A 27642-nucleotide genomic window follows, 5' to 3' on the forward strand; every position below is an offset into this window, starting at 1 on the left:
TCTTATTATCACACTTCTCTAAGTAATTATTGTTCTTTGAGTTTTGGCATTTTCTGCTCTATGATTTAGTGAATTAAACACTAGTGCTCGGCTGTGCATTTTGCAGTAAATCACAGTAAAGGACTGAGGTAAATAATTAAAGGTGTGAAGGTAGAATCTTCTATTTATATTCAGAATATAAAGACCTGTTGACTTTTATTCCTTCCTTTAGCCTCATACGTTTTCTATTTTCACCAGTGTATTCTAATATAAATTTTGAATTGAACATAAAATCTATTTTAATGTTTATCTTTACAAATGCATTATATTTTGATATACATATGAAATACCCCAGCTGTTTATTCAGTGTGTTTAAACCTCAATTTGTGTAGTGGTTAGTCTTATGTGCTGGGGTTTGTTGTGTTGAAGGGAAAATCACATTTACATGTTAGTGATTCTCATTTGTTTTCTTTTTCCATTCAGAAGAAAAGATCATTGCAGACAACTTGATTGTACAAGCACAAGAAGCAACTGAACAAGATCTTTTAGTTGTCCACACAAGGCGCTACTTGAATCGATTAAAGGTGTTGTATCGTCTACATGAATTTGATACAAAATTAGTTATTCATTCTCTCTCACACAGACACACAAATTTAAGTGTGTGTTAGGAGAACGACAATGTCTAGAACACAGATAATTTCCTCCCTAGGAAAAGTTAAGCCCAGTGCCAGCAAGGTTGTAGTGAGGATTGGTGGAGAAGGCGGGTATTGAATATAATATTAAAGATAAAATTATCTCACACAAGATATTCTACTAGAAATTAAAAAAACCCAAATGATAAGCAATTCTTACATAATTTTAGAAGAACATTCATTCAGAGATTACTCCGCCAGTGTTGAAAAGAGAGGTTTTATAGTTCAAGGCACACAAGTCGGAGTAGAATACAAAACAACAGCAATGTGAGTGCCTAAGGATAAGACAGCCCTTAATTACAATGTGGCATGCCATCCCTATTTGAAAGCTTGAAACACCCATCTGATAGATCTGTCTGTATTAAAGCTGCATAGAGAATTATTCTATTGAAATATATAGGCAAATGAAATCTGTTGATTACTGTGGATTAATGCAGAAGATTTGATTTAGATTTGAATTTAGATGCTTTTCACTTGTATTTATAAGTAGAACAAAATGTCTTGGAAAGGTGCTACTTTTGTAGACTGTAATTCAAAAGAATCTGCTCTGCTTATGTTTTGCTTCAGTCTGTTCTCTCAAGCATTGTACTTACTCATCTAATTAAATGCTTTTTATTGTATATGGTTGCAGCATTTGCAGCCTTTAAAAAGTCAGACATCCCAATCCAATCATTAATTCTGTTATGGCCCCAGCATAGAAAAGTAACCAAATTAATATGAATTGCTGTTTCAACAACCAGGGGGGAGTGGGGGGTGGGCAGAGTGGACAGTTTGTTGCAGGAGAATAGAAGTGGGACATATACAAGGTTGGCACACTTGCAGATATTGATTTCATAGGCTAGTGCATTGTGTGCTTGATGTTTTCTCTCTGCTACTTGAACCAATATTAGAATTTAGGAATGTAACCATGTATGAAATGTCTCCATTGCAGAAATGTAACAGAGCACTTAATGCATCATCATTCAGTTTTCAGTTATACAACAGTCTAATGTTCTTTAGCTGAATTTGTGAAATGCTTGTGTTTGTAGCAATGTTAGGTGATAAGAAATTGCTGTGTGTGGTGGTTGATTTGCACAAGGTGATTCATGCCTGTAAGACTTAAAATATACATATTTTTAAAAGAGATTTCAGATAAAAGGGAAAAAATTGTCTGCAGTGATAGATTCTTAGGATTTGAACCTTGTTTGTTAAGTTTCCTGACTATCAGAATTTGAAACTACTTTTTCTCTGACACTTCAGTTTATCCAGTCTATGGTATGGCAATCATATTGATACGATTCATTTAATGTTTATTTTGTATACATTATGAAAAATTAGCCTTGATATGAATGGCCCAGACTAGCTGGAGCTCATCAGATATCAGAAGCTAAGCAGGATTAGCCCTTGTTATTAATTAGATGAGAGAGCACCAAGACCAGGGTTGGTAGGTAGATGCAGGCAATGGCAAATCATCTCTGTTTGTCTCTTGCCTTGAAAACCCCTTGAGGTATCACCTTGACAGCACTTTAGACACTCACATGACATATTAAATCTTCTGATATAAACTAGTTTCTGTTTAAAGTAGAACATCAGAATTACAAAACTGTCAGGAACAGATAATGTTTTTAATTATGTTCGTAATTCCAGAAATACTACTTTTCATTGCCATCTTCCCAATTTTTTCTCCATTTTGGTCTTTTGGGATGCTTTTTAAAGATGTTTATTAGTGTGAAATGCTGTGGTTGTCATTCTTTAGGATTAAACTTCCTCGTCAGGGTTCTAAAATATCTGAATAGATTGGTGCCTCTAGTGCACGTTTATTATAAATACATAAACACTAAGTCACTAGTGTACAGTCTACCTGCAGCTTCTGTAGGTCATAGGTTCCAGTCCAAATCCTGGTCTGAAGGTCACCAGGTCGCGATCAGGTCAGGGTCTTGATGGAACCTGGAAACCTATGTGTACTACCCAAAGCTCCATTGCAGAAAGTATGCATTTTGAAGTCTTATAAATCCAAAATAACAAACAGCATCGTAGTCTTTAAATCAATGGAAGACAGACTACTGAAGAATATGAGGTCAAGGTTTATATCCTCAGATTCCTCACTCAGGCATGCACCATTTGCTAATGCACCATTTAAAATTGTTTTCCGGTTTTGAAGATACAAAGAGTTTTAGCATGTGGTAAGGTTTAGATACTTATTTCTGGTTTCCTTCTATCCATCATTAGGCACAGAAAACAACTTGGCTCTGTTTCTGTTTCTAGCAATGTGGGTCACAGAAAATGAGAGGTTGAAGTGGCCAACCATAAATCTTACTTCAGATTCTGCAGCAAAAATAATCTTTATGATCTTCCTGCTACATTAAAAAGTGCATCATTATACTCAACTGCTTTCATAGCCAGGGTCACTGCTGGAACCCCACATTCACTTGCTATTATCACATATTACTGTCTGTTGTTCGTAGTTTATTAATTTATGTATTAGATTTTTATCACATCCTTCATCCAGCAAACTCAAGGCATAGCATACATGATTCTCCATTTTATCTATACAGCAACTCTGTGAAGCAGGTTCAGCAGAGTGAGAGATACTGACTTAAGAAAACTCAGATGCATGACTAAGGTTGCCATATTGCCGGTTTTTGTTTAGAACTTGGGCATGCCACCTGTACCCATTGGGATTCCCAGCCTTCATTTTTTTGGTAAAAAATATCTGGGCCTTCTACATTGAAGGCAAATACTGCATTTTCTGCTTAATTTATGCAGTGGAGATAGGCCTGCCTTTCCTTTGTTCTAGCCGAAGGAAGAAGTCATAGCTGCGATTGACTCTTGCGCTGAATTGTTTCCTAGTCTATTTCATTAACCAGGAACTTATGTGTATGTGTGCAGCTAGTTTTTCATCTATGATGCAGAATAGTAAATTGTGCTTCTATGATGGGCCATACTGATTTATTTATTATTAAAGATCTTGATAAATTATTGTTTATCATACAGTCTCGTAACAACTCTGTAGAGCAGCATTCACAACATAGCCAAGAATTCTGTTCAGGACTCAGATTTACTTTGCAGACCACATAGTTTGGAGATTAGCTGTGGTGACAAGTTATTTCAAAATGTTTGAATATATTTTCTTCAACTTTGTTTTTGTATCGCTTACAGAAGCATATACTGGAAAGCTTTGAAGAGGTATTCTAGAAATCATTTTGCGCTTTGGTTATACACTTGAAAGTGCTATGAATATAAAATGCAGATTAGTTATTCATTGTGTTGTCATTTTAATTGTGCAGTTGCTGGTGACCGATGTTATAGCCTGCATTAGCAAAGTACTGCGCTGAATTCATTGTCATTATCCATCATTGCTCTATACCTAAATGCCGTACATTTGTTCCTTGGTGTTTTTCTAGATTATTTTTGTGTTAAAATCTTTTGCAAAAAATAATATGAAGCTTCACGGTGAAACCCTGAAAAGGTTGGTTTCTCTCAACCAAATTTACTGGCATTAAACATTTTTCTGTGCTTACTTTATCTAGTCTCTGTATTTTCCACACTTAACAATCCAGTAGGAAGTATTGCATAGTAGGTGCCATTTTTTTGTTCTCTAAAAGGAACTTGCACACAGTCCCTTAAAAACCTAGTTCAGAGAATATTCACTTCTTGAAATGTGTATGGCTGTCAAAATGACTTTCTTCCAGCCCTTTACACTGTCTTTTGAGCAACACTGTAGCAAGACCTGCAGGACTTGAGGGCTGGTGTGTACTATGTTCTCAAACTGCCATGTTTTCACTATTAGTAAAGATGGTATTGGGGCTACGGAAGGATTAGAGATGTTATTCTATCTAAGTGAGCTTTTGTAGGCAAAACATAACTACTTGTTCTAGGAATAGAGTGATGTGAAAGGGGCCCAAAACAGCCAGGATTGGGTCACTGCCAGGCAGGGGAACACATGTGCGGTCTGCATGTGCATATGGTACCACTGAGTTCCACCACCTCTTTTCCCAGAAAAAAGCCCTGCTTGAAAGAATAAGAAGTACTAAATAAATAAGAATTATTTACACAATCGAAATAAGATTTCTTTATAGAGCTGTTGCAGATTGGGCCTCATTGCCCTCCAAGTGCATGAGCCTCTTGGGAAACAGGAAGTGAGTTCTTCATAGTGGTGGGAAAGGAAACAATAGCCTAGGGTTTGACCTCTCACAGGGTTATTCATAACTGATAAGTGAATTTTTAATCTTTTATACTAATACAGTGATTTTTGCCAAAGTACACATGATATTCAATTGCAAGTAATCACATTTATTTAAAAACAAAAGCTGAAATGGTTGTTGTGGGTTTTCCGGGCTGTATTGCCGTGGTCTTGGCATTGTGCCGTGACCACGGCAATACAGCCCGGAAAACCCACAACAACCATCGTTCTCCGGCCGTGAAAGCCTTCGACAATACATAAAAGCTGAAATGTTGAGTAAGTGACCTGGGAGGAGGAGAAGTGCTACATAATTATTTCATATCCAGAAATTTTCCTACTCAGTATCACTCCCATTTGCTTTTCCACCTATGTATCTTTTCTGCTATGGGTGATGTTGCACAGAACGTTAGTGGAAACAAAATAGTTAAGCATCCACTCTCCAGAGTCCTCTCATCAAGACTGCCATCTCTATTACTCCATTTTTTAAGAAGTAGGGGGAAATTATGTTTTGGATTTTAGTCAGCCTTGCTTGCTGTTCAGAATATAAGTATGTTTAAAAGTGGTAAGGCAGATAAGCAGTGTGAGAACTCTTCTGTATTTTTCTGTAAAACATAAAGCAACGTTTTGACAGTTTAGTTTTGTTTGGTTATTATTTTTAACCTTTGTAGTCAGAAATGATCGCCTAAAGCAGAATTTGACAAATTTCCTTTGGCTCTAGGATCTAGCCCCAAAATTATCTGTTTATGTATTCACGTTATTTATAGTCCACTTTTCTCATTGAGACACCAGGCGGATTACCCAGTGTAAGTTACTATAGTCAGTTTCAAAGACATTTGAATAAATAGGGTATATAATTGCAAATGTGCAAAGATTTAAAACTAGTGGAAATCCAATACAGAGTTGAAGAAATGCTGAAACAGAGCATAAACGATTCTAAGCTTGACATATTAAACAACATAGAAACTACTCAGTAGGATCATACTTAACAGCAACAGATGGTACATAGTAGTAAAGTCTGTAGCCCCTATCCCTTTACTAATGCACTTTCTAGTCTTCAGGGTTTTGTATTTTAATGATCATCTTTTCTAACTATTGGTACCACAAAACCTAATGATAAATTCTTCACAGTTTCTCATAATTTTATGAAAAGTATGACAAAATTATTGTAGGATATAAAGAAATGCGGCTCTCCCAGTGCGGCAGAATGCCGCTGGAGCTGGGAGCCGTCCTTTGAAGCCCCGCCCGGTGGAACGGAGACAGTCTCCCTTCCTGGGCATCTGGGGCTTTGCTGGGGGGGCGGAGCCAGGAGCCATTTGCTGGCTGCTCCGCCCTTCCCCAGCTCCAGTCTCTTCGATCGCTGCTTATAAACTGGGCAGCACCAAAATGAAATTTTTAGGCGCCATGGCAACTTGATGACTGGGATTTGTCAAGACCTGGACTAGAATTTTAATTAAAAGATTACTTTTTAAAAAATCGTATCTGCAAAGCTTTCAGTATACTAAGCCTGTGTTTAGAGTCAACATCAAAATAAACAATGGTTTGTTTAAGGCAGTTTTCTGCAGAAACCCTGGTTAGTCTACCAGATATACCTACAGTTCATAACCTCCAATTAGTTTGCTACTTGCAAGCAGAATCTTTTGTATTGGCCAGTTACTGGCAATGTGTCAATATGCATGCAGCTTGCTCAGTATTGGTTGGCTGCAATAAACATTCAGGGAATATGCAGGAAAGTATAGGGTAAGATAAGCCTCTTCAGAGCTATTTGGGTCTCTCTTGGCTAAGCTATATGCCAGCTATCCTCCTGCTTTCTCTAAATGTCTGTGCTTTGAAACAGAATAGACTTTTCACACCCCTGCCTCCTTTTTCTTTTTTGTCATTTTGATTTATTCCATAATCCTGTCTCCTCTAGAAATGAAATTAAGAAAAATATAATCCCTTTCTCCTGGGACATAAAGAGGAGGGGGATTTTATGGGGATCTCTCTTTCTTGGGAGGAAGGTACTGTGGAAGGTAGATCATGAACTTCTTTTAAACTGTATCAGGAGATCTATGTGGAACAATTCCATTTGAGAATGCCAGTAAACTAAATAAAAGCTTTTGGCTAAGCAAAATCTTTTGTCCCAGTCACTTTTAAATTTCCCTTTGAGGGAGACGAACCACATAATCTTCCTTGAGGAGTTAATCACAAGAGAAGAAACAGATATGTGGAAAGGAGGCTAAGAGAAGAAGAGCATGCCCTGAGAAAGAGTCATTGATAAGAAAGTGACGCTGGAATTACACAGCATTTTTTCCTTTGTTTCTGTTTCTTTATGCAACTCTGCATCCAGGAGGCTGAATTCAGAAATCTTAGCTAGTACCAAACACAGTTAATAAGCTATGTACAAATTGTGGTTTAGAGATTAACAAAAATATTTCAGTGGTAAGCACAGTTAAATGTCAAGCACCATTAAATGTTTTCTTAAAACAGGGTTTTGGCCTCAGATGTAATGTTTTTTAGGTAACAGTTGGACATAAGAATACAAAAACATGGAATGACAGAAGCAATTTTCTTTCTAAGACCAGTGATCTCAATCACAAATTGAATCATATAGTCATTTAAACTGCTCTTCTCATTTGCTCACCAACGTTTTTCCTGAATCTCATTGGTGCTTTTGTAATAATCTGATTTGTTTACATTCATATGTTTTATTTTGCCTATGCTGATATGACTATTCTAAACCTAATTGTGTTTTGTCTTGCAGTGGTCTTTCGCTGTGGCTGCAATTACAGAGATTCCCCCTGTTCTCTTTTTGCCCAATTTCCTTGTTCAGAGGAAGGTGCTAAGACCTCTAAGAACACAAACTGGAGGAACAATAATGGTAAAGAAAAAGTGTTTTCATAATTTTTTATTCTTGGTGTTTAATTGCTGTGAATTAAACATTTAGAAAAAGAAAATAAAATCTTGTCCATACAAGTTACATTATAAATACCAATATACTTAAGGTTTAGGAGAAGGCATATTTCTTGATCATGGTAGGAATGAATTGATTTTTTCTCATGCAAAAAGAGAGAAATTCTAACAAATTGACTTATATAGTGATACCAATATTTGTAGGATATGTCGTTTACTACTACTTTTTCTAAAGATTCAATTTTTCATTTAATACACTTGAGAATATGGGCTATGATGGTTTGAAATGCCAATACCAAGGAGATACTTGTATTACTGAAACCATTTCCCAAATATTCATGAACATTCTTGATTCATTTTTAAAGGCAGGAAAACTTGCTGTTGAGAGGGGATGGGCAATTAATGTTGGTAAGTAACAATATATGTATATCTTATTGCTAAACTGTTTCCTTTCAAAATTCTTCTTGTCTTCCTGTTATAATAGTAGATTGGAATCACATGATCAGTTCTCAAAATTAATAATAGAGATTTTTTATAAGGTTAGAAATGGTATTTATAAGGTTTTCAGTTTTATTAAATTGTTCTGAAATGGTGATCACAGCATACATAGCTTGTTCTGCTGGGTCTTCGTCCACAAGAAGCCTGCCTTCAGCTTAAGTGACTGTTCTGCAACAGAAGTGTTGCTTAAGTTGGAGGAAGGCTTCAAGTTAAGTAATACTAAAGTAGGCTTCTGCCCAGTTGATTGTACTACTGAATGTAATGATGATCACTGATGATCATTCATTTGTGGGGGAATGAACTGTATCAAGACACAAACTCCTTTGCTAACAAATGAAGAAGGCTGACAGTTGAAGTTATCTGGCCAGTTGGCAGCTGATGTACTTTTGCAGCTGTGAATCTTGGAAATGATAAAAACAAAAACTTAAATTTACACAGAATTTTTGGAAGCAGGCGGCTGGAAATAATTGGGAAACAAGAAGTTACAACAATGTCATTGAACTTTAATGTGCTGTGTTAGACTGCCGCATGGGCAGTGTCAATTGTTTTCACAGGGTGTATAATGATTTAATATTATTTAAATAGCACCATCAATGTACTTGGTACTTTATAGCATACGCAGAAGGAGGAGAAAGCTCCTGAGTTAATGCTTGCTCCAAAACTTGTCCCTGTGTTCTTGCATGCATTGTTGATCTGGGTGTGCCCCCTCTTGGGGCAAGTAATTATGTTACTTCTCTGTATCAGGAGTGCTTGAATGATCCTGTCAAACCTGACACATGTATGCAGATATGTTACGCATCCCTACTATAGGCCTTGTTAAAGGAGGCAAGGCCAGAGTAGTATATCATACAGAGACACAATGGGCAGCCTTTTGTGGCTGGATATTTTTGGCTCACAGGAACCTTTATTTAATTTGAGTGTCATGAACATTAACAGTTCCTTCAGGAAACACTAGTGTACTCTGGAGTGCTGGATGGAAAATATATTCCTCTGAAGCATACTAAGTACTGTATGTGTAAGCACTTTTTTGTGCACCCACTACCACCCACCCTCTGTCTCCAAAAATCTATTCAGGAGGATCCCCTCAACTCAATTTTGGTAGGTGTAGCGTCAGATAAAATTGACCTCCTGTCCCCTGTATCCACAGAAGGCGATATCTTCATACAGTTGATCTTTAGATCCAAGCCAATATTTTTGCTTCTTTTTGTTTTTCTTTGAAGATTACCTATAATGCAATGTGAAGACTTGTTTGTATAAAAGTGTACTGTAGAAAGTGGATTGTGAAAATTCACACTTGGAAGATTTATGACAGAATTCAGACCTTTGTACACCAACTCCTTCCTTTTCCCTTTGCATAGACAGTTTACGCTTGAAAGACTAATGCACATTGAGGAGGCATAACAAATTTTTGATGGGGTACTGCCCTTCTTTGCACCACTGTAGCTATGGCCTGGTACACCATGCTGGCTTTTGTGGGATGGCTCCTGTTGAACAGTAGCAAACAGCCAGACCTGGGTGAGTCATGCAAATCTCCCCTCCTCTGCGAGTCCTCTTATATTTGTATTACATTTTAATTCCATCCTTCCTCCAGGGAGCCCACAGAGACATAGAAGGTCCTGCTGTCTTCATTTTATCCTCTCAACAAGCCTGTGAGGTAGCGTGGGCTGAGATATGGTGACTCACCCAAGAGCATCCAGCGATCTTCATTGTTGGATTTGAACCCCAGGCCTTCCCTAGTCCAACTATGCCGCAGTAGCTTTTAGTAGAGCTGATGGGATGGCTGGGGTGGGGTGGTGGTATAAATATTAGTAGAAAAAGCCCTTTCAGTTGAAGTAATTTTGATGAACCATTGAAAGGAGGAAAGAAATATAACCTTATGAATAAAGAACGGATATGTTAGGCATAAAGAACATTACATGCTCAGTTTGAGTTTGTGTTGGAGGAAAGTGAACAATAACTTTAAAGACAGGTTTAGAATTAGCTTCTGACTAGTATAATGATATCTATTTTTTGTGTTTCCACATACAGTAAAAGATAAAGAAGGCGTCATGCTTAGGCATGCAAATTCTTTCTTAGATTGCATTTAAACTTTAAGCAGGTTGCTTATGTTTTTACTTTAAATGTAGGAACAAACTACATGTTATGGTGGCCGCTGGTCCAAAGCATGGCCACTAATGCCACTTTAGAGGAGAATTTAGATTTTTAAAAATTGCTGTGAGGGTGGTATAATGACACCATGCTATCCCCCACCCCCATCTAGTCTGTGGCTGTTTTGGCACTTGAAAATGCATGGTGGTGGGGGTGGGTGGGGAATGAGATTGCATTGTGCCACCATGCCATGGGGTCCTTGCAGCAATTTTTAAAGGACTAAATTCTCCTCTAAAATACCATTGGCAGCCAGGGATTGGATTCATGGCTGCTGTAACATGTAGTTTGGCTCATAGACAGAAACAATTGAATAATAACAAGCAATACATTCAGGATTTCTCTTCTTTTTTCCTTTTTATGGTTTATTTTTGAAGCACTCAAGTTGTATGCATTAATAGCATAAGTCTTTAGTTTGCTTTAATTTTGAAATCCTGGTACAGAGATTGTATTCAAACCTGTAAATTAACATTTAATATTCACATAAATGATGCTTTCAAACAGATTAGCTTGAGCTGTGGAGCTTGATACTGAGTCCCCCCCCCCCCTACAACAGAGTGCACTGCAATTTTTCTTGTGTAGCCTAAAATGAAAACATTTTATTAGGCTACAAAACTGTGCTTTGGGGTTCTTTTTTATATATCAATATAAAAATGAAATATTTAGTAACTCATATACTTACCACAGGGATGGCTTTGGAAAAATAAGTAAAGAACTGAGCCAGTAGTTTTAAGAGTGCATGACAATGAAATGGTGCTCAACATGGCAATAACAGAACACATGATGAGGGAAGGGTGTTACAGCCTAGGATCAGCATAAGGGTGGTACATAAACACTTAGTTTCTTTAAATGAATCTAAGTCCTCAGGGCCAGATGAATTACATCCAAGGGAACTAAAAGAACCCCCTTTTTTGAGCCTCTGTCCATTATTTTTGAGAATTCTTGGAGAATAGGTGAGGTGCCAGAAGATTGGAGGTGGGCAAGTGTTATCCCCATCTTCAAGAAGAGGAAAAAGAAGGATCTAGGAAACTACTGACCCATCAGCTTGATGTCTATACCTGGAAAAGTTTTAGAACAAATCATCAGTCAGTCCTTGAGCATTCATTATGAGCATTTATTATCAGTTGCATCCACCTGGACTGAATTGAGACATTGGATTCCTGTCTCATCAATGCTAATTTCTCCACACCCACTACTCTTCTGCATACCTCAACCTATTCAGTCACGTGCCATATATCATTCCCTGGCTATTATCATTCGGCTTCTGCAGTCACTCCACTCTCCGAGATATAAGGACAGATGGACTCACATTCTAGCAATATCTGAAGAAGTGTGCTATGGGTCATGAAAGCTCATACCCTGCCACAACTTTTGTTAGTCTTATAGGTGCTACTGCTTTTTTCTACTGCTGCAGACATGACTACCCATCTTGATCTATATCCTCCCTGTGTTATGCCAGCTGCCCTGGCTCCCGGTTGAGTTTGGGTACTAGTTCTAGTATTTAAAGCCCTTTACAGACTGGGACCTGCATACCTACAGGACTGCCTTTCCCATTATGTCCCCTGCAGGGCCTTGCACTCTGCGGATAAGCAGCTTCTGGTGGTCCCTGGCCTGAGGGTCATTCAATTGGCTTCAACTAGAGTCAGGGCCTTTTCTGCCCTGGTGCTGGCCAGATGGAACACTCTCCCAATGGAGATCCTGGCCTTGTGGGACCTTTTACAGTTCCACAGGGCCTGCAAGATGGAGATGTTCCAATGGGCCTTTGACTAGGGGACAGCATTTTGTCCCCTTTCTGATCACCACGCTCTCCTTTTGCAGCTGCTGTGGATTTACATCATGGTGGTGCCCATTGTTTATGGTGGCTTTGTAGTAGCCTAATTTGCTCAGTGGCGCCTGGACTTGTTATTTGGATCAAGTGATTATAATGTTTTTATTGTATCTTTTAACTGTCTATTTTGTTGGAAGCCGCCCTTAGCCGGCTTGTGGGAAGGGCAGGGTATAAGTTGAATAAAATAAATAAATAAATAAATAAAATAAGTCCTATGAAGAAAGGCTGAAGGAGCTCAGTAAGTTTAGCCTGGAGAAGAGACGACTAAGCGGTGATATGATCACCATCTTCAAGTACTTGAAGGGCTGTGATGTAGAGAATGGCATGGAGTTTTACATTGCACCAGAAGGTCAGACCAGAGCTAACGGGTTGAAATTAAATCAAAAGAGTTTCCAGCTAAACATTAGGAAGAACTTCCTGACAGTTATAGAGCAGTCCCTCAGTGGAACAGGCTTCCTTGGGAGCGGGGCGGGGCTCTCCTTCTTTGGAAGTTTTTAAGCAGAGGCTAGATGGCCATCTTAAAGCAATGTTAATTCTGTGAATCTAGGCAGATCTTGAGAGGGAGGGCAGGAAGGGTTACATCCCTGCTTAGTTTTCGTGGCCCCTTCTTACATGTCCAGGGTAAGGCTGATCGCCACTTTGTGGTCAGGAAGCAATTTTCCACAGGCCAGTTTGGCTAGGGATCATGGCGGTGTTTTGCCATCTTCTGGTCATGGAGCAGAGGTCACCGGTGGTGTGGGAGAGGTAGTTGTGAATTTCCTGCACTGTGAAAGGGGTTTGGACTAGATGACCCTAGAAGTCCCAACATTATGATTCTGTGATTCTATGATTCTTGATTTTTAAGATCCAGGGATCAACAAATCACCTTTGGAAATATTTGGAAGAGGGAATGTGCGACTTCCATCATAGGCAGCAATTCAAAAGACACTTCCCTGGGAGTAAGCACTATTGAATAACATGGGACTTATATTTGAGTAGACCTGTTTGAGGCTGCACCTTGGTTTGCTTTGCAGTGCTACCCAGGCACTGGTCTGTCTCCTTCACCCCATCAGGGCACTTGGATGGTCAGTCGTTGTGAGGAAAAATGCCCCTGGGCGGGGGGTGCAAGTGGTCTGTTCAATCAAATTTGATAAAAGTCCTGAAGATTTCAATCATAGGCTGCAAAAACAGTTCCCTGGGACTTACATCTGAGCAGACCTGTTTAGGATTGCTCCCCCCACCCTGTGAGCCATTTATCTACTCTGTCCTTTCAAAAATAATCTTGCCTGCCCTGCAAGAATAACACAGGTCTTTTTAGGTGGAGGTGGGAGGTGGGATTCAGACAATCATGTGGTCTGCCTGCCTGCACATGGGCAATGGAGATTGGCAGCAATTAATGCAAGAATACCTCCTCATCGTGAGACCACAGCTGCACAAGGCAATTTGGCACCAACAGGCAACAGCAGGTTGCAAAGGTAATAATTTATTGGCACTATAGAAAAATAAAAAGTGAACATAAAGCAAGATTGTTTTTAATGCTGCTGCCACCCCACAACCCCTTTGCCAGCCAGTTTCTTGCCATGATATGCACCCACTAAAACTTTCCTCCTTCAGGGTTCATTGTTTGTGTGTATGTGGTGCAACTGAGGAAAAACTCAGTGAATCGATGAGGGAGGATTATGTTCTGTGTCATTTTGGTGCTGTTAAGTGCAAAACAATTGTCTCAAATTGCCTGGAAACCCTACCACAGAGAAACAGGGCCATGATAACAAAAGAAACCAAACAGATTAGATCAGAGCCAGCAATGCCTGTCTGGAAAAAACAATAATGGTACATAGTTCCTTCAGAAACCCCAGGTCCAAAACTGAAATGGAATTTTTTTCAGTGCATACATCTGATGTTTAGTTCCAGCTGCAGCCCAATCTCAGCCTATTATATTAGTGCCACTTGTTGAAATCCTTGGTAAGATTGATGCTTGATGCTCTCACTTTTTTGTTCCAATGAATGAGTATCATCTGTGAAAATAAAGACACTTGACTCCCTTGTCTTATGTAAGTGGCATACCATTATGAATATGCTAGCTATGGATTCAAATTATTTTATTGAATAGATCATGGCTTCTGTTACATGCATGCTAGGTGTTATAGTCATACCTTGTATTAGTTTTTCAGGATCCAGATTTATCCTGTTTGAGAGGACATGTCATATTTTAGATTTAGACATGCCAAACACCAAACTAGATTTTACGGATAAGATTTGCTTTAGCTTGATTATTTATTTGTCTGAGTTCAGATTTATCTTGATTGAGAGGACATAACATACTTTTATATTTAGATTACTAGGACTCCCAAGATTATACCACATTTCCATGACTAAAAGGTGAGGGCTAATTTTGGTGGCAGTTAGCTCCTGTTTCTGTAAGGGTTTGATAGTTCGGATACCTGGAATGTTCAGAAACAGCATTGGCTTTGATAAGATACAAAAAAGATATTACAGGATTTTTATAGTCTCTTCATTACCTTTTTATGGATATGGTTAATGGAGCATGGCTAATGAAGCAGCCTGTTCAGTAGCCTCATATTTTTCTAAAACACCAGGAATTTTAGCTAAATATGTTCTTTAGATTTAGTATTTTTTCTTCTAGGTGGAGGCTTTCATCACTGCTCAAGTGATAAAGGTGGAGGATTTTGTGCATATGCTGATATTACTTTGGCTATAAAGGTAAAGGAAGAACCCTTGATTCTCTGAATATTCTTGATCACATGTACAGTTCTTCCACATGTAAGTGCACCATGCCTTGCTCACGAGCTGGCAAAGCACACACTGCTGTGGGGCAGAGTTCAGCTGGGATATTCCCAAACTGTGCCTGGAGCCATTATAAAGAATGTAGGATTTGAAGAAGCATATATATATAATGCAACTAATTGGAAATTGGGCTTGTTACTGTGTTTTATGGATGAAATATATCTACTGATAAGGATAAATGTTCAATCTAGTTAAACCCTTGAAATTAAATAAAATATTTCAAAACCGATATGTTTATATGATGTTTAAATAGAACACCTTTATATTATATTGTACAGATGCATGATCAGAAAGGAGCTGTACTCACGCAAGATGGGACAGTTTTTTATATGATTTCCAACACTCAGTACATGCCCCCATGCTATATAGCACCTTATTCATGAGGTCCTCTTGACACAGCAGAGGGGTTTTGGAGCCTACTGGGAGAAGGGAAAGCTGGAATGATTCTCTTGCATGAAATCCTTCTAGTTGCACAGCCGTAGTATCCAACCCATGGGCATTCATTGATGAATGTTAATGTTAATGAAATAATAAAATGTTAATTTCACTTGCTTTTTAAAAAAAATGACTTATTTGTATTCCAGTTTTTATTTGAAAGAATAGAAGGAGTTTCTAAGGCAACTATTATAGATCTGGATGCGCATCAGGTGAGCTGTCCTGTTAAATTCAAACCAGAATCCTGGAGTCATTAGTACTGTGCCTTTTACAATGAAAGCCAATTTAAACTGAAAGCTTCAAAAAACAAACAAACAAACAAACAAACAACAACAAACAGAAGCACACATGCAGGAAATTTCATATGTGATACCTGATAATTTTTTTTACTTGTATTATGCATGTATTGCATATATTATGTTACTTTTAGATCAAAGGTTTCATATAAAAAAGTCTGATAAAGCATGGAAATTGAGGACATTTGTACAATATAAATTATCATAGTGGTATTTGCATAATTATGGTTACATTTTGTTGCGATTTTGTGTCTGTACAATAGAAATCTATATTTTATCATTTTAATCTGGACATTTTTTAGGAAACAAAGATATAGTCAAGATTAACATAAATTAGAAAAAGATGTATAACATTAAGGACCACCCAACTCCCATATGAAGCTTCCCAACCATTAGGGGACCTTCGTGTGGGTGGCTGCATCATCTGAGGCTAGATAAGTGGAAACCCGAGTAAGAACCTTCTTGGTTGTGCCATGAAACTTGTGTAATCCCACCCCTCCGCCACCCAGAGATTTTCTGTCCCCCTCTATTGTTCCCTTCTGCAAACTGGTGTAGATTTTTGTTTAGTTTGGTGTTCCCTTGACCCTCTTTCCTGTTTATGTTTTTAATTGTGTGTGTATTTTATAATGTTTTTAGCTATTCATGGCCTTGCGGGCCCAAATTGAGTGGATAGACAGGATAAAAATGTTTTAAATAATAAAAAAAACATTAATTACACAGTAATTGACTAGCACAGTTGTTTTAATGAATGTGTTTAAAACACTGTAGAAATTTTTTTTTTGACATAAAACTGGAGTATATGTTAGGAGCAGCGGTCCACTTTATTGTACTACCTTAAGAGAATGAGAATGTTCCTGTTCTTGAAGATGAGCTGGTTATGGGCATAGCTAGTACTTGGATAAGAGTTTGCCTGAGAAACTGAGCATGCTAAGCACGTCTGCTTGGAAGTAAGTCCAGTTTTATTCAGTGGAACTTACTTCAAGAAAAAAATTCTTATGATTGCAGCCTCAGTGCCCTACTTTGAGATGGGTATGCTGGATATAAATGCAAGAAAGGATCTTGCTTAGCTGTGCTACTAGTGATGTGTGATAAGGCAGCTCTGGTATTATTCATTAGTGATAAAAATATTAGATAATCAGTTATTGGGTTTGATTATTACTTATTTATCTATAGCCTGCCTTATAAATTTGGTGAGTTTTGGCTAGAGGGATATAAATAAACAAAGCACATTTATTCTGAGCTGTAGCTCCATCATGTGGTTGGAATGTAAAAAAAATATTTAGATGTGCTAATGGAAGCAGTATAGCAATCCTTGAGGCTTACTTGGTATACACTAATATGCTGGAAGTCCTTAAAACAGAATTATAATTAGCTCAGCAGGCATAATCACTGCAGCATTTTCGACAACAGATGAGTTTGACCTTCTGTGCTAGAGAGCAGACTAGGCTAAAGGACAAATACCAAACCTGTCTTCTTGCAATGTACTGTGTGAAATACGATCAACAATTGTATTTAAATTCTACAGAGGTTAAAAAGAACATTGTGGGTATGCTGTACAAGCCTGAATCAGTCATATTTGTAGATCATTTCTGTCTTTGTTATACTGTTTTCAAGACAACAACCCATAGATTAAAATATTAGAATTGTTACGCTGTTCTTATATTTTTATGCACATTATAAGTTGTGAGCCGTTCTTGTACTTTTATAGAAAATTAAAAATAATAAAGCTGGTTTAATTAGCCACTTACAAGTTTATATAATTTTTGAAGAAGTTTCACTGCTTAAATCCCCCAAAGAATTGCTCCATTGCATAACATCTCTTCTGGAAGTTAAAGCATCCCAGAAATAAAGCAGCCCCATAGAGCTAAGCTACAAGAGATGAATTACATGAGGAGGCACACGTGAAGGGAGTCACAATGGTAGCCAGGAAGCTGAATTTTAAAAGAGATCGGAAGGCTTTGTCAATTTCCCCTCTCTACAGAGCCAGGGAGATCTACTCAGAAGGTTTGTTTATTTCCTTTTCACCTCTTAGAGGGGGAGGTGAAACTGACAGAGCCTTCAGGAGACAAAGGAAATTAACAAACTCTCTGAGCAGCTGATCTCTTTTAAAACTCAGCTTCCCAGCTAACATTGTGACTCCTTTCACGTGCTCCTCCTCGTGTAATTCATCAGTTGTAGTTTGGCTCATAGTGTGTCATGGAACTTGTTTTCAGATTATAAAATATCAGTCTTGATTTCTGGGTACATGGTTCTCTTTTAAAAGGCATCATGATGCCTTTATATGTTTCCTAAACATACTGTATTCCAGTAGGTGATGCAGTGATCTCTGGAACATCGCTTAAATGGGCAAGTGAACGGCACTAAAATAAAAAGCCTAGAGATCAAAATTATTATAACTGAATTTTTAATATGTTATGCCTCAATACTACAATTGGAGATAGAAACCAGTGTCTCTCTTTCCTATCATGCTTCTGGAAATTTAAATTATCAGGTTTTCTGTTACCTTAAAAAAAGCTTTTAAGGGTGAGGTATTCACCCTTATAGAAAAACCTCTTAGAAATAAAGATAAGACTTGGAGAAATTTGGGGAAATATCACTTTAGACTTTAGATTTTGTAACACAGGATCAAAATCAGTTTCTTCTTTTTTTCCTCTGAACAGAAAGCAATGGGGAAAATCTGTATTTCATAGGTACAAAAATAAGTACAAATTAATAAAGTTATATAGTCTCTGATTTGTTTCAATTAGTTGTTATTATTTTATAGGGCAATGGCCATGAAAGAGACTTCATGGAGGATAGCAGAGTATACATCTTGGATGTTTACAACAGATATATTTATCCAGGAGATGGATTTGCTAAACGTAAGTGGATGATATCTTCCATGTTAATGTAATCTTAATACAATTTAAATCTTTTAAAAAAACATTCACTCAGCTATTCTGTTTTGAGAAATAAAATGCAAAACTATTTTTCCCCCAGTCACACTGTTCAGATGTCTTTCCTTCAGAGCTGTGTGAAGGAATTTAAAAGGTGTGGGTGGCACTGAACAGAGTAATCATTGCAACAAGGCCTACAAAACATACAACTGTTTCAACAGGGCAGCTTGCAAACAACGCAAACAGTGAGAATTTCTGGCCTGATAAATCCGCTCTGCATATGGCCTGCAAGGTATATGTCAGTTGTTCACCCTCAAGTCACCTGAGGAGTCAATACAGTTCTTTTAGACCCTACATAATGGTTTGGAACTCAGTCAGAGGAACTCATGGTACGTGCAGGTTGAGCCTTGTACAGATGGCTTAGAATTGCTGTCTGAGCCTTCTGAATCACCAGCCTGGCAAAAATAACATTTGAACTAGCACATCCCTTGTTATAGTTACCATTTCTCTACAGTGATTTGTGTTTGTAGAAGTATTCTACAATAGATTCTGAAGGTCACAAAGGCTTTAGTGTTCAGATTAGTGTTGGAGGAAGTATTTGAATAGTGTTTGCTGGTTGTGAATATATCTGCAAACTTTTGAAAAGCAAACAGGGAAATTTAAGTTCCTCTTCTTGACCTCAAAATCCCCACTAAATATAATGTGAGTCGTTTCCCCCCCTGTTTATATTGAAAGAAGGTGGAAGAGAAAGTCAGCCCAGTCTGCCTGCCAGCCTGCCAAACCATTGTGCAACCTCCGTGGCCTGCTTATCCTGCATCTGCCTTTGCTTAACCACCTTCTTCCCACATTCTACCCCAGCACAAAAGGACAACTGGATGTTTGAAGTTGGGAAGTAGGTGGGAATGAGCAAATTCCAATCATGTACGGTGTCTATGGCAAGACCTGGCTAAAAACAGATAGGAAATACGAAGTCTGAGATACTGCACATGCCCGTACCCCATGTCAAACTGTTGCCGTTTCTCTAATGTTCATCCCTATTGTCCATCTGAGTATAGTGGTGGCTATATGCACACCTCTTTTGCCATAGAGGGACAGCTATGGCTTGCTTTTTCCTTTAGGAGAAGTATGTTTTTTCATTATAGCCTTAGGTATGGTCCTAATAGTTTTCTAGATAAGAAATCAGTAATTAATTATACTGTTTTTATTGTTTCTTTTAACTGTATATTTTGTTGGAAGCCACCCTGAGCTTGCTTGTGGAAAGGGCGAATAAAATAAAATAAAAGGGCTTGTGGGCTTGTGGGAAAGTCGAATAAAATAAAATAAATACTACTTGAGTTGTTTGATGAACATTGTATATTGTGCTGTTTCTGTAGTGTGTTTTCTGGGCTGTTACTCTTTGACTTCTGATTTTTGCTTATGCAAATCTTACTTCAAAATATTGTCTCTCTGACTATGTTGGATAATTCACTTTCTTTAATTTTGTTTCAGTCTTTTAAATAATAGCCTTTTATAATAATAATGTCTGTGTTTTTGCCCAGCTGTAATAGCAATTGACCTCTGATTTTGATCTGACAGAAAATACATTATGTTGCCAGGTAGCATTAGATATTTTCCTTCTTTTCACTTATGCCATGTCATAAGGGTGTAATGGCCCTTTATATCAGTTTGTTTATCAGAGCTTCTGCAATCTGCACACGGTATAGAACAGCAGTAACTGTAGGCAAAAATACTGACAAAAATAGTTATCTTGATAGTCATTCATATTATGGAGTGCTTGTATCAAGACTAAAAGGATGTGCTTCAAATCAGCATTGTAATTGACTTCTCCGACTTCCTACAGGCAAATCTGTTTTACATAATTGTGTACAAAATGGGTAACGGAGAAGAAAAGATATATCTCCTGAAACTAAAATGTGGGTTTATCACACAGGCTGAGTTGTTGCTAAGATACAAGTAAAATCTGTGGAAAGAAAAACCCGTATTAATTCTCCCGTAAAAGATGAGTGTGCTGTTTTATAATTTCTGAATGAAATCACACAAGGAAAAAGATTTTGTAAATCAAATTGTTATATATGCAATGCTTTGGACTTAGTAATTGGATAATGTTTTACAGCATTTGGGGGAAATGTTCTGTTTTTACAATAGCACATTGCATTTATCTCAATCAACTTAAAAGGTCACATGCCTGTAGTTTATGTATTAATATACTTCCAAAAAGCCGTATCAGTGCAGCAAAGCAATCCTGATTCCAAGACTTGACTCTTGAGATAGTTTTACAAGGTTCTGAGTCATAGAGGAGGCCACGTCCTTCAGGGAATGGGAATTTATTCCACTTCAGAATGTTCTGAATTGTTACCTTCTTGATTCTTTTTTTCCCCATTGCTAGAATCTCATGTAGGGCTGCATGAGACGACTTTTCTTTTTGGCTGCCCTTCCCAGCTATCTGCAACTTCCTGTTGGGGCATCTGAAAAGAAAGCCAAGTTTATCTTCCTACTCTCTAATTTTTACAGCTCCGTTGCTTTGTTTTCTTATGTGCTCTTTATTTTAACTTTACTATTATTCTGTTTCCCAATTCTTGCTTAGGTTACTGCTGTGATTTCATTACATAAACCCTGGTGTTGGTTGTCATTGCACATGTATTCTTACCTTTACATCTTTTGAATAGATTGGAGATCTTCTTTCATAGTTTTAATGTCTGGTTTGACTTAATTATTTTGATAAAGGTGGTGTTTACAACAATATTTTTGAAAGCTTCAGATAATAATCATAAATTATTTCTTTACTCTTGTGTTTTCTTAACTACCAGTACCACTAGTAACTTTTTATGGTATACCATTTTTACAAAAATATCTAGGAGCCATAAAGCGTAAAATTGAATTGGACTGGGGCACAGAAGACACAGAATACCTTCAAAAAGTAAAAACACACGTGGAAGGTGCATTGAATGAAGCGAAACCAGATATCATCGTTTATAATGCTGGCACTGATGTTTTGGATGGTGACCCATTGGGAGGCTTGGCTATTTCACCACAGGTTTGTTGTAGAATAACGTAGTTTTTTATAAATGCAAATATGATAAACATCTTGCTCTGACCATCAAGCAATGCCAGCAGAATATTCCTTCTGACATATTTGTGTGATCTCTTACTGTACTTCCCCCTTGCTTTCAGTTCCAGCATCTTCATGTTTTTGTTTTCCCTGAACCATGTATTACTTTCTGTTGAAGCCAACTATGCGTCTTGGCCTCTTCATTCTGAGTGCCTTCTCAGATATCATAGTGCCTTCCCTAGTGCCTTCCTTGCCACTAGGGAAGCAATGAAAATGTTGTGTGGTGCTGGCAGCACTATTGCTTTGTTTATTTCCTCCAATATCAGCAATAAAATAACGAGGTAAAAGATTGTGAACCACTTCAGTTTAGAGTGAGGCTCCTCCCTCATTAGCACCCCTGCCATTCTACTGGTTGCAATTGGTGGGTTTCCTCAGACCTCATACCAGCCAGGGGAGGGGGTTTGCACCACCTGGATCTTCCTCTGATGAAGATGGCCTCTCCAGAGCTATCTTCCAACCAACCCCCTCAGCCCTCACAGGAACTTACTTATAAGGATGTTTCCTTGTCCCTCCCCCAAGTCTCCTTCCAATCCTGCCCTAGCCTTCCTGAATAGCCCTCTCCCCAGCCTATCAGCTGGAAGGGTTGTATCAGCCTTTTAGCTCCTCCCCTTATAGCTCACCCAGGGTTGGTTTGCCTGCCTGGTTCCTGGTCAGGCCCATCCAGGCCCCACCCATGGCTTGCTTGCCATCCTGGGGCCTGTTCTCTCTCTAGGAGGTAGGACTGCCCTAGGTCCCAAGGCTGCTGCAGGTGGGTAGGGCCTGCTTTCTTTGGGTCTATATTGTCGGAGGCCTTCTGCTGGCCAGGCTGTTCCTTGGCCATGCCTGTTGCCATCCTCGGGAGGAGGGAAGGCTGCCCCAGGTCTCAGGGCTGCTGCAGGTGAGGAGAGGTGCAGGGCCTGGCAAGGCGGTGATGGACAGTGCAGGGCCTGCTGCAAAGGTGGGATGGACACTACAGAGACCAGCATTATACTACATTAAGGAAATGTAGTATAAAGCAGTGCTGCAAGTTCTCAGCTCAGTAGTGCAGTAGTCACCTATTCTTCAATGGAGTTATAATCTGCTGTACGCTTTTGCTGTGCAGTCTCCATTGACTTCAATGGGAGAGCCATTTAAATGAAAAATGTGCCCTATTAGAATCATAGAATCATAGAGTTGGAAGGGACCTCCAGGGTCATCTAGTTCAACTCCCTGCACAGTGCAGGAAATTCACAACTACCTCCCCCCCACACACCTCCAGTGACCCCTACTCCATTCCCAGAAGATGGCAAAACACCACCAGGATCCCTAGCCAAACTGGCCTGGGGAAAATTGCTTCCTAACCCTAACGTGGTGATTGGCATTACACTGGGCATGTAAGAAGGGGCCATGAGAACAAAGCACTGATGGAACTCTGATAAAAGTCCAGAGTGGTAGTCATGTTAGTCTGCTGCACTAAAATAACAAAAAGTCTTAGGGCACTTTTTTTTTTTTTTAGAAAATTTTATTAGGTGAGAATATTAATATACAACTTTCAAATAGCATCTCATTATCCTTCCCCCCCTTTCCCTCCCCCCCCCTTTTCCAGGACTTCCAACAGCTTTCCAACCCTATATCCTAATCTATTCCCAATCTGTCCCCTTTTTCTGTAACTCCTCATCTCACGTTTACTTACTCTTTTATTCAACTAAGCCCTATCTATTAACTTCAAAAATATTGTTATAAACTTAAAATCTATTATCTATTACTTTATATTAGCTCCACATATATTTAAATTTAAACTAACTAACAGTCGGATAAAATATCTACTTTAGTAATTCTAACAATATCTGTTAACTCTAAGTCCACTTACATTTGGGCTAACAATTAGCTAATACTTCACTTCATATGGTAAAGACTCTATCTCTTCTAATAACAAATCCATTCTAATAATTTTCAAATTGCCATAATTCTCCCTTTACGTCCCACTTCTTTTCTAAATATGTTTTCAATCTTCCCCAGTCTGTAAAAAATTCCGCTTGATTCTGATCTCTCAGCTTCCTTGTCATTTTATCCATTTCCGCCATGTATAGCAATTTATGAATCCAATCTTCAATAGTTGGTATTTCTTGCACCTTCCATTTTTGCGCATATAAAAGTCTTGCTGCCGTCGTCATATAAAATAGTAATGTTCGGTATTGAGTAGGAACATCTTCCATGCTTAAGTTCAATAGCAATAGTTCTGGGTTCTTTATTTGAATCTGCAATATCTCATTTATTACTTCTATAATATCTCCCCAGAACTGTCTGGCTATTTCACATGTCCACCACGTATGATACAATGATCCTTCATGCTTTTTACATTTCCAGCATTTATCTGACATATTAGCATTTCCAAGTGCAATCTTCTTTGGCGTTAAATACCATCTATAGATCATTTTATAAACATTCTCTTTAATACTGGTACAGGTTGAAATCTTCAGTGTAGTTTTCCATAAATATTCCCATGATTCCATTGTTATTTCTTTAATTGCCCACTTCACCATCTGTACTTTGACCGTCTCATCCTCTGTATACCACTTCAAAAGTATTTTGTAAATCTTAGATATTTTCTTTTTGCTTTCTTGTAGTATAGTCTCTTCCAACTCCGAGTTTTCCCATTTAATTCCTTCTTTTGAACAATCCGAATTATAAAGATCTCTGATCTGTCTATATTGGAACCATCCATAACAAGAAGATAACTCTTCCTCCGATTTAATTCTTATCATTTTCTGTTCCATAATCAATATCTCTTTATATGGTAAACATTGTTCTTCATTGTAGATAGCTCTCGGATCAATCACTTCAAACGGTACCACCCAAGAGGGGATGCCTTCACCCAGATATTTTTTATATTTTTTCCAGATCGTGAAGAGGCTCCTTCTGATATAATGATGCAAAAACATAGAATCAGCTTTTATTTTATCCTGCCACAAGTAGGCATGCCATCCGAACAGCTTCTTATAACCTTCCAATGTTAAGAGCTTACAATCTTTCAGTGACATCCACTCTTTTAACCAAACTAGACATATTGCTTCGTGGTATAGTCTAATATTTGGCAACTGCAGTCCACCTCTTTCTTTAGCGTCACACAAAACTTTCATTTTTACTTGTGGTTTCTTGCCTGCCCACACAAAGTCAGAGATCTTCCTCTGCCATTTTTCAAATTGTTTAGTGTCTCTAATGATTGGAATTGTTTGTAATAAAAACATGATCCGTGGTAACACATTCATTTTAACTGCCGCTATTCTTCCCAGCCATGACAGATTTAGTTTATTCCATTTAATCATATCTCTATCAATCTGTTGCCATAGCTTTTCATAATTATTCTTAAATAAATCAATATTCTTTGCAGTTAACTCAATTCCAAGATATTTAACTTTGTGTTACTTCACAATCGGTAATTTCCATTAATTCTTGCTGCTTTTGTTTAGTCATATTCTTACATAGTATCTTTGATTTCTTCTTATTAACATAAAATCCAGCCAGATCTCCGAACTCTTTTATCTTATCAAGCAACTTTGGCATATTTTGTATTGGATCTTCCACTATGACCATCACATCATCTGCAAAAGCTCCAACCTTGTAGGTAAATTCTTTAATCCTTATGCCTCTTATAGCCTCATCTTCTCGTATTTAAATCAATAATAATTCCAAAATCAAGATGAACAACAATGAAGATAATGGGCACCCCTGTCTTGTACCTTTTCGTATTTCCAATTTTTTTGTTAGCTCATCATTTACTACAATTGCCGCACATTGGTCTCTATATATTGCTTTTACTGCTTGAATAAAATCTTTTCCCATTTGCAACCTTTCCATTGTGGCAAACATAAAATTCCAGTTCAAATTGTCAAACGCTTTTTCTGCATCCACAAAGAAGAAACCAACTTCCCTTTCACAATGTTTGTCATAGTATTCTATAGCATTTACTACAGTTCTCAACTTGTCTCTGATTTGCCTGTTTGGAAGGAACCCTGCTTGCTCTTCTGCAATAATCTCAACTAACCAGTCCTTTAATCTCTCCGCCAAAATTTTTGCAAAAATTTTGTAATCATTATTTAACAACGAAATAGGTCGATAATTCTTGACGTTACTTAAATCTTGTTTTTCTTTTGGAATCAATGATATGTTGGCCTCATTCCAAGACTCTGGTATCTTTTGTCCTTTTAAAATTCCATTCATTACCTCTTTCAGAAAAGGTACCAGTTCGTTTTCTAATAATTTGTAGAATCTAGCCGTAATTCCATCTGGACCTGGTGCCTTCCCTAACTTAGTCGACCGAATAGCCTCTTTTTATTTCCGTTATTTCTGCATTTAATTTTTCCTTCAATTTTTCTGATAGTATTGGTAAGTTGATCTTATTCAGATATTGGTCAATAGTATCCAAACCCACTTCTTTCCTTTGATACAACTTTGCATAATACTTAAAGAAGGCTCTACTTATGGCCAGTTGGTCTATTAACGTCTTACCATCTTCTTGAATCTTAGTTATTACTTTTTTCTCCCTTTTCTTTTTCAATTGCCACGCTAAATATTTCCCAGGTTTATTCGCACCTTCAAATGATTTTTGGTTCAATTTTTTCAATTCCCACTCTAATTCTTTATTGTTCATTACTCTCAACTGTTCTTGCAGAATTTTTATTTCTTGATACAACTTCTTCTTCCCAGGTCTTTTCTTTAATTGTAACTCCTTGGCCTTTATCTTTTCCATAATTTCTTGCCTTTTTTCTTCTTTTCTCCTTTTGTCTCTTGCGTTTAAATCCATTAAAGTTCCTCTGATTACTGCTTTGTAGGTATCCCATACTTTGTCAGTCGAAACGCCTTTATTTAGATTATATTGTATAAAGAATTTGGTCTCTCTTTGTAGTAGTATTATATTGTCTTCTGATTGCAGCAGGTCTTCATTTATCCTCCATCCTTGTCTTTTGGTGCCTTTCCCAAATTTCCACATTACTGGATTGTGATCTGAGCCTACTTTAGGCTTTACTTCCTCCTCCTTAGTCCATACCGCCAGATCTTTAGAGGCCCAGATCATATCAATTCTTGATAGTGTCGAGTGCCTCGCCGAGTAAAACGTATATTGTTTTATTTTAGGGTTACTTCTTCTCCAAACATCCTCCAAATTTTCCTGATCTTTAATTACAAAAATGGATTTTGGCAAAAGTCCTCTTTTTTATGAGCGCCTTTCGTTTTTTTATCATTATCCAAATTTGTTAGGGCACCTTAAAGACTAATGAATTTTTGTGGCATATACTTTTATGAGCCGAAGCTGACCATATCGATTCTGACGTACAAAAGTTTGTGTTGCAATAAATTCATTAATTGTTAAGGTGCCGCAAAATACTGTTTGTAGAAATATTTAATTTAGAAGTACATCATCTATTTTATCAGAGTATAAAAGGGAGACATAAAATAGCAAAGCCACACACATGCAAAAGTTATTATATATTATGTAGTCTTTGTCATCAGTGTGGTTTCTTCTTTGCCTGCTGATCTTCAAGCTGCTTGGGGAGGTTTAGAATTAGGAAGCACAAAAGAACACAAGATTTGTAGCAATGGGGCAGACTGATGGTCTATCCTAGTCTTTAGTGTGGCCAGCCAGATTCCCTGAGTTTGGTGCCTTAAAAAAAGGTTCTCAAGAAATGCATGATGGGACAGCCAGTGCTTGATGTTTGCCCCTCCAGTTGGTTATTAAAGAAATATCACTGCAGCAAACTGAGGAATAGTGTCTTTAGAACAGTAGATTAAAGGACTTGTTTAAAACTTGTAAAATTTCTCTGAGGTTTTCTGCATGTACACACACCAAGGTTTCTGGATATTCCATCTGCGAGGATCAGATCTGCTTCTGGCCTCTGTAAAGCTGCACTTGAGTGGTTGAACTAAAGTAGTATCTGTTTATTTTTATGCACTAGAAAATGCCTGGTTTCTGCTGCTGGCTTTTTGAGGGACATG

The 27642-nt window shown here is 37.9% G+C and overlaps 1 protein-coding gene across 1 annotated transcript in view; it reads left to right on the plus strand.

The window, feature by feature from the left end:
- Positions 1 to 27642, plus strand: part of HDAC11 (histone deacetylase 11) — a 51089-nt gene that overhangs the window by 14810 nt on the left and 8637 nt on the right. The window contains exons 3-9 of the mRNA XM_054975178.1: positions 463 to 563; positions 7574 to 7690; positions 8088 to 8130; positions 14817 to 14893; positions 15562 to 15624; positions 18473 to 18569; positions 21440 to 21618. Of these exons, the coding sequence (XP_054831153.1) occupies positions 463 to 563; positions 7574 to 7690; positions 8088 to 8130; positions 14817 to 14893; positions 15562 to 15624; positions 18473 to 18569; positions 21440 to 21618 (677 nt within the window). The remainder of the gene's footprint in view (positions 1 to 462; positions 564 to 7573; positions 7691 to 8087; positions 8131 to 14816; positions 14894 to 15561; positions 15625 to 18472; positions 18570 to 21439; positions 21619 to 27642) is intronic.

Source organism: Eublepharis macularius, chromosome 4 (assembly GCF_028583425.1).
Source record: "Eublepharis macularius isolate TG4126 chromosome 4, MPM_Emac_v1.0, whole genome shotgun sequence".
In the NCBI taxonomy this organism is placed as follows: domain Eukaryota; kingdom Metazoa; phylum Chordata; class Lepidosauria; order Squamata; family Eublepharidae; genus Eublepharis; species Eublepharis macularius.